The sequence below is a fragment of the Nicotiana attenuata genome, unplaced genomic scaffold (genome assembly GCF_001879085.1).
Source record: "Nicotiana attenuata strain UT unplaced genomic scaffold, NIATTr2, whole genome shotgun sequence".
Classification (NCBI taxonomy): domain Eukaryota; kingdom Viridiplantae; phylum Streptophyta; class Magnoliopsida; order Solanales; family Solanaceae; genus Nicotiana; species Nicotiana attenuata.
The window spans coordinates 144,138-151,711 of record NW_017670469.1 but is presented as its reverse complement, the minus strand read 5'-3'; the positions used below and the strand labels follow the sequence as shown (position 1 = coordinate 151,711).

At 37.0% G+C, this 7,574-nt stretch overlaps 1 protein-coding gene across 3 annotated transcripts; it reads left to right on the top strand.

Moving 5' to 3' along the window:
- Window positions 1-1,888: 1,888 nt before the first annotated feature.
- LOC109239869 lies at window positions 1,889-4,648 on the top strand. 3 transcript variants are annotated; one of them, XM_019406463.1, is made up of 5 exons: window positions 1,889-1,991; window positions 2,078-2,181; window positions 2,268-2,683; window positions 2,981-4,067; window positions 4,140-4,648. In XM_019406463.1, the coding sequence occupies exons 1-5, from the start codon at window positions 1,976-1,978 to the stop codon at window positions 4,359-4,361; spliced, it is 1,845 nt and encodes a 614-aa protein (XP_019262008.1). In that variant the 5' UTR covers window positions 1,889-1,975; the 3' UTR covers window positions 4,362-4,648. The 3 variants fall into 3 exon arrangements, with proteins under 3 accessions (XP_019262008.1, XP_019262006.1, XP_019262007.1); XM_019406461.1 differs by having other exon boundaries at window positions 1,890-1,991; window positions 2,981-4,648; XM_019406462.1 differs by lacking the exon at window positions 1,889-1,991 and having other exon boundaries at window positions 2,003-2,181; window positions 2,981-4,648.
- The last annotated feature ends 2,926 nt before the right edge of the window (window positions 4,649-7,574 follow it).

Genomic DNA, 7,574 nt, shown 5'->3' with positions numbered 1-7,574 from the left:
TTCAACAAAATATTTTCGTTTTTGAAAAATATTATTTTTATTTTTTCAGTTTTTTAAAAGAATTTTATTTTGTAAAAACTGGAAAAATAAATTTGTAATAACTATTTTTTTTTTGTAAAAACAGAAAAAAATCGTTTTTGAGCAGATATTGACACGTGGCGCGCGTGTACTACACACACCACCACAAGACTGACAAAGTGTTACCAATGGGGTATTAAATTCACCCCAAACAAGAATAGGGGGGACATAGGTCGCCCGTAAAATTAAGGTGTGTAAATGATTTTTCCGGACAAGTTTGATGGGTAATTTATGTATTATCTCTTTCCCAAATTATCGCTCATTAATTTAACTTTTTATTTTTTGTTTCTACCATCCATTTCTTCACTTTTCTTACTTCCCATCATTTCTATTCTTCTCCTATTCTTCTTTGAAATGATCTCTCTAATATGAACATATTTCTTCTTTTAGTGTATTAGATTTATGGAGTAGACTTTTGATTTATATTGGACAACGAATATTGATATGTTTGAATCATCACGTAAACAATAAGTAATTTCTTATATCCAATATTATTTTGCTGGATAACTATATTTTCTATTGATTAAAATCTTTAATATATATTTTACTTTATCATTTTATAAATTCAATTCTCTATAACAAATAATATTGATTATATATTCAATATTACTATCGTTTTGTGTAATTTGATACTCAAAAGTACTTTTTTGAAACGATTGGCCGAACATAATTTGCATATCAAATATTGCAAAAAGCACTTCTAAAACGAATTGGCCAAACATGCTCTTAGTAACATTACATCATCGATTCACTATACTGATATATATAGTTAGAACTAATCAAATGTAATTGTTGATGTAATATTTTTTATCAAACAAACTATTTATATAAATTACTTTAACATTTTGTTGGTATAGAAGTGTAAAAATATCAAATATTGAAATAAAACAGACCGAAATAGAATAATTGATAAGATGAGTTCCTAGAGTTAATCCCAACTAGTTTGACTCTTAATGAGGAAAACAATCTTGTTGTATAATTTGGTAAGTATAGTTTTATTCAATGTTTGATTTACATTTGGAATCATCTATAACTAATTCTTGTGTATTTATACCGTCAACAACACAGAATAACTAGTCCATGTATACGTTAATATGTATAACTAAGTTATACATGGTTAAAGCATCAAAGATACAGAATTTTTGTCTTTTCCCCGAAAAGCCAGTGAAGATTAAACATCCAAGGATATAATTATAAACTCATTCCTTTTTAGTTAAATAAATATTTTAAATGTTATTTAGTATATTTAATTTCATTACAACAAATCAAACATCCAACAAGAAATAATTTATATATTACTATCCCTACATAATTTATTCGTACCCGCAGAGGCGGAGCTAAGATTTCAAGCTTATGAGTTGGGAATTCTTAGTATTTTAAGTTACTGGGTTCTAAATTATTAAATTGAAATAATAAATGAATTGTTCAAGACAAATACAAGGTTTGAACCAAAGCTACTGAATTCGTCGAACCCGTAGCCAGAACACTGCCTCCGCCCCTGACCAAACGTCCCCTGGCATGTTCATTTTATCTCATTTCATATGAACCTATTTTTATTTGTAAAATCAAAATCTTTTCAAATTAAGTTGGACAAGAATAATGAAACGAGTGTCCAAATTAAAGGGTTTGATCACGGATTCTGAATCATGCTAATTCTTTTTAGGAGAAAAAAAATAATATTTAATTGTAATTATAATTTTATTCTCGCGTTAAGTAAAATTTCAGAAAAAAAAAAGAAAAAGAAAGGAGTTGCTAGTAAGTAGTAGGCGAAAATATACATTAAACTCCGATATAGGTAGAGTCTATAATATGAGGTGGGTGTGTGGTTTGCCAGCGAAGAAGCAGAAGGATCAATGCTTTCTCTTTCTCTCACCTCAGGTCAAAGCTGGCACTCTGTATGTGTGTATTAAGGAGTAAGCCCCTCTCTCTTTTTCCTCTTCTCTTATTTACATCACCTTTCCTCTCCCTCTCACCTTCACTCTCTCTCTCTCTCTCGAAGAGCTTGGCATTTTAATGGTTGATCATTGTACACCAACCAATATGGCTGCCTCTTCTTCTGTCTCCTCTTCTGAAAAGAAACATTGGTGGATTAGCAACAGAAAGGTAATTATAAATCATTTCTTTTTCCCCCAATCTAATCTAACATATACTCAAGTTTTAATAAATACTTATTAACATTTCTTTTACAGATTGTTGACAAATATATCAAAGATGCTAAACTTCTTATTGCAACACAAGAACCCAGCGAGATTGCTTCCGCCGTTAACCTTCTCGACGCTGCACTTTCTCTGTCCCCTCGTTTTGAGTTAGCACTCGAGTTAAAAGCCCGATCTTTACTCTATCTCCGCCGATTCAAGGACGTCGCCGCTATGTTACAAGACTACATTCCCAGCCTAAAACTTCCCGCCGATGAAACATCGTCCACGTCATCCACTTCTTCTTCTGGTTCATCCGATAACTCATCCTCACACCTCTCAAGAGAGCGAGTGAAGCTCCTTTCTTCGGGTCGGGACGAAACCAGTTTCAAATGCTTCTCTGTTTCTGATTTGAAGAAGAAAGTTATGGCTGGTCTTTGCAACAACTGTGATAAAGAAGGGCAATGGAGGTAATTTTGCTGTTCTATTCATTGGCTTCTAGATTACGCCATAACAGCTAGCTGTCTCTGTATTAATTGATGATTTGTCCTAATCTTGATTTATTTATTTCTTTTTTCAAGTCAAATCTGCTTTGTTATTACTGTACTTCTTTATTGTTTATTCACTTACATTATAGTAGTATTAATAACTACTCCTTGAAAAATGTAGTCTTTATTGAAATTTCTGTGTGTATTTAAGGCTTGAATCTATAGTGAACGAGCTGACTCGGACTCACACTCGTTCGTTATTTGTGTATTTTTTTTCAGGTACTTGGTATTAGGTCAGGCTTGTTGCCATTTGGGTCTAATGGAAGACGCGATGGTTCTTTTACAGACTGGTAAACGCATCGCAACAGATGCATTCCGTCGCGAAAGCATTTGCTGGTCTGACGATAGTTTTTCGTTTACCAAATTCCCAATCTCCGGCGAACCGGGCACCAGAAATAACCAGCCTCCGACTCCTCCTAAAACGGAGTCCGAGAGCATTTCTCAACTGCTCAGTCACATTAAGCTTTTGCTCCGTCGAAAGACGGCTGCAATTGCTGCTCTTGATGCAGGGCTTCATTCAGAAGCTATTAGACACTTCTCCAAGATTGTAGATGGTCGTCGTGGTGCTCCACAAGGGTTCTTAGCCGAATGCTATGTGCATCGGGCCTCAGCATATAGATCTTCTGGTCGAATTGCTGAGGCAATAGCTGATTGTAATCGGACACTAGCATTAGACCCTTCTTGCATTGATGCTCTTAGGACTAGAGCTGCTTTATTTGAAGCTATTCGATGCTTGCCAGATAGTCTTCACGATCTCGAGCACTTAAAACTCCTTTATAATTCGATGCTACGTGATAGGAAATTACCTGGACCTATATGGAAGCGTCAAACCGTGCAGTACAGGGAAATTCCAGGGAGGCTTTGTTCCTTGGGTGCTAAAATGCAAGAGTTGAAGCAGAGAGTTGCTTCTGGTGAAACTGGGAATGTAGATTACTATGCATTGATCAGTTTAAGGCGGGGTTGTTCAAGATCAGAGTTGGAAAGAGCACATCTACTGCTCACTTTAAGACATAAGCCTGATAAATCATCAAGCTTTGTTGAAAGGTGTGAATTTGCGGATGAAAAGGATATAGATTCCGTTAGGGATCGGGCAAAGATGTCATCTTTACTGTTGTATAGATTGATCCAGAAAGGTTATACAAGTTTAATGACGACGATCATAGATGAAGAAGCTGCTGAAAAGCAGAGAGCTAAGGCTGCAGCTGCGTTACAAGCAATGCAGCAACAAGTTCAGCAAACTCAAGTACTTGAACAATCTAGAGCTGAAACAGTCCGCAATAATGCAGCATCAAGAAGAGCATCAGAGGCTGCTGCTAATACTACATCAAGAGTAATTTCGGAGGCCGCTCTTAATACTACATCAAGAGTAATTTCGGAGGCTGCTGCTAATACTACATCAAGAGTAATTTCGGAGGCTGCTGCTAATCCTACATCATGTAACAACAGGGCAGAAAACAAGGTGGTGTCAAGTTCAACAAATGCATCAGCATTTCAAGGGGTGTTCTGCAGAGACCTTGCTATTGTTGGGAATTTATTGTCTCAAGCTGGAACTGGGTTTAATCGCCCAATTCCTATGAAATATGAGGCATTGAGCTGCTAAATGTTAAGGATTTATCGTTAAAAATCGGAAGGAGATTTAGCTTGGACAATGTTAATACTATCGGCGCTGGAGAAGAATCTGAATTTAGTCCAATATCTTTGTACAAAGGATAAAAATATGGGTTACTATTGGCAGCCGGGAAAATTTTGTTACTTTATCTTTTAATCTATTTTCTCTATTATTCTCTCTTTACTTGTTATATTTTTGTTTTTTTGTTGTCAACTTTTGGTCGCTTTTGCACTACATGTACAGAGTTAAATTTATCTACCGGTATCCTTTCTCTTATACTTCACTCCACAATTTCTGCAATTTCTTAGTATATTTTTTGATGATATGGTTGCTTTGTCATATTACTTCAGTTGTCCTCTGTTTGTTTAGATTTTGAGAAGCTGAGGAAATCCTAAAGAGGGGGTGAATTTAATGGTTCCATAGGAAAGGAAGGGGTGAAAGGTTGAAAAAGAAGCAAGTTTTAGCTTCCATCTCATGTCTTTATCTGCTGCTTTCTTCAGAGCACAGCACAGTACAAAGTCCATTGCATTAATTAGAGCAAGTGTTTACTAGTACTATGCTCTTTCTTTTCTTTTCATGCGTCAGGCTTATCTATGCTGCCCTGCCAAAACCCTGACATTCTACTTGATTTCAATAAAAAATGACTTTGCTGGAGTATTTCTTTTTACTACATTCAAAAATTAGAATCTTTTGGTTCATCCTCTCAATTGTAATTTGTCCTGTTATAGTATATTTGCAGTAAGTGTATGAATAAAATGATGAAGGAGTTGGCACGCAAAGTTGCATTAATTGCTAAAGATATAGAATAGTGGACTCTGAGAAGAGAGTTGTCTGTATCATAGTTTGAAAAAGTGTACGAAATGATGTACATAACTGATTAAAGTGTGTTTGCTTCTGATGACTGGTGAACTCATTGGAAAACCATACTGTATTAGATATTTATAGGCCTGGCCTTTTGGGAGTAACTTTTTCCATTGTCATTATCAAAATTTACCATTTTACTCTGCCCATGGGTTCATTAGTGCAGGACAGTAAGGTACGGGGAAAAAAGAAGGGGACCTTACCTCATTCGCTTTTCTTCCTTCAACTCCCTTTTTTCTTCTCTTTCTGGGTCTTCTAACTCAGCGCCTCGAATTTCGGAGTTCTCCATACACATATGTCACACATGCAAGCGTAACATGTACTTTGGTTACCATGTACCAGTGCTTGTACAATTTCTTCAATATTATATTGCCACGCTCAACCAAATCTCACATAGAAAAAAATATTGAATATATAAGAAAACAAGTCTTAGTTCCTAGTGGCACAATATGTCCTAGGTGAATCCCACATCGACAAACGCGAAGAGATGCTGGATATATAAGTAAATAACTCTTAGATCCTAGTGGCACGTTTCATATTGAATGTCATGGTGTCATCGTGACCACCAAATTCTGGATCCGCTTCTGTCTGGACGCAAAGCGAACAATATTACTAGTGAACTGGACTAGTACAAATATCTTCTTCTTTATCCATTCATACACCAAATTGAACTTTTCCAAATAGAACGACATTATTTGGTGATAGTCTTGCTAGTGTAGCAGTATTAAATGAAGGGACTTAGCTTTTAAAATATTTATTTTCAGCAGCCAGAGTAAAACTTATATATCATGGAGAATGGTTAATACTTAATAGTAATAGGCTTAACTGGCAAAGGGAGCAAGACAATCGTTTATTGAAGTATCACCTTGAAGACAGGAAGATAAGAATCACCATCTTAAACCAATGCAAGAACAAATATTCTCGTAGAGGTCGTCTGGCTTTTTGTGTAAGTGGAACTGTGAAACTATAGAGGTGTGCTTAGGAAATACCGATCGACTCTGTAAAACTTTGTTATTAACAAAATCCAATTTAGTGTTCCCCACTTCCCTTACTTCCCACTTACACAAAATGGGCCACTATGTTTTACCAATAAAGTGTTAAACCATTTTATAAACTGAATAAATAGGTAGATTTGAGGTAAATCCTAGCCAAAGATAATTCGTCCTAGATCTAAGATAAAAGATATGAATGAGCAAACATAACTGAACATAAGATTTAACTCTAACAATGATTGAATGCTATTATGTAAGAAAAGAATGGTGATTTTCATAATACTGGATAATAGTGAAGAAAACATAGATAAAAGGGGGTCACCGATCTTTAACAAGGTTGACCCCCATACATTTGATATAATGAGACTAACGATGTGTACTGAGGATCTGAGCTTCCTTGCTTCTTTCTCTTTAGCGGAGAGAAAGGGATGAAGATCCCTCTTCTTCCCTGAAAATATGTCTGTGTGTGAATTTATTTCAGCCCCCTTTCTTCTTCTTCTCACTTAGTTTATATACTAGGTATTCTCTGTTATCCAACAGTCCATAACCATAGTACCTAAGTCATTTGACTGTATTACTTGTTGACCCTCCGAAATGCAGTAACATCCAATTCGACGTTCAAGCATTCTGAATACACGACCTCGGCCATGGCCGAGGTGCGTGTCGTTATAGCATTGTATGGATACGACTTTGGCACAAGTGACTTTTTGCCGTTCCTTTTCACGCGGATTCTCGTCTGGTCAGATTTTGACCCATACAGTTAGTCCCTCCGCCTATTGGGGTCGCCTTTTCTTAAGGGCACGATGATTCACCTGCGTCACCGAGCAACCAAGGGTTTAGTGGTGAAGATGGATGACAAGGCCAACCACCACTCTTGGGAGAACTTCTTCTACGTCTGAACAGAGCACGTGGTGTCGAACCCTGCGGGGTTTCCTGAGGCGTGAAATTTTGCCCGTAAGTCTCCCTTTCCTTTTATTATATTATATCTTTTTGAACATCGCTGTTGGTCGTCTCCCTTTAGTGACCGTCGAGTGTTTTCTGTTTCCGCAGCCGAGAGGGTGCCTCCTCAGCAAGTTTCCAATATTCGCGAATGGGTGAGCTCGATTCTGCCGCGCACAATGGGGCTCCGCGAATGGGTGCCTTTTCACGAGAGGTTTGGGCGCAAACTTATTTCGGCATTAGTTGCTTTGTTCTTTGCTCTGTCTTTTTCTTTATCTTATATCTTTTTTTGGTCGTCTCTCATTAGCAGGTCGGAGAGGAGCGAGAAAGGCAAGGGCTCCTCTCCTTGCTTTCCGTCAACCGGCTTCCTCTGCCCGGCCGGTACCAAGGGTAACTGTGGATGAGGGCGTCC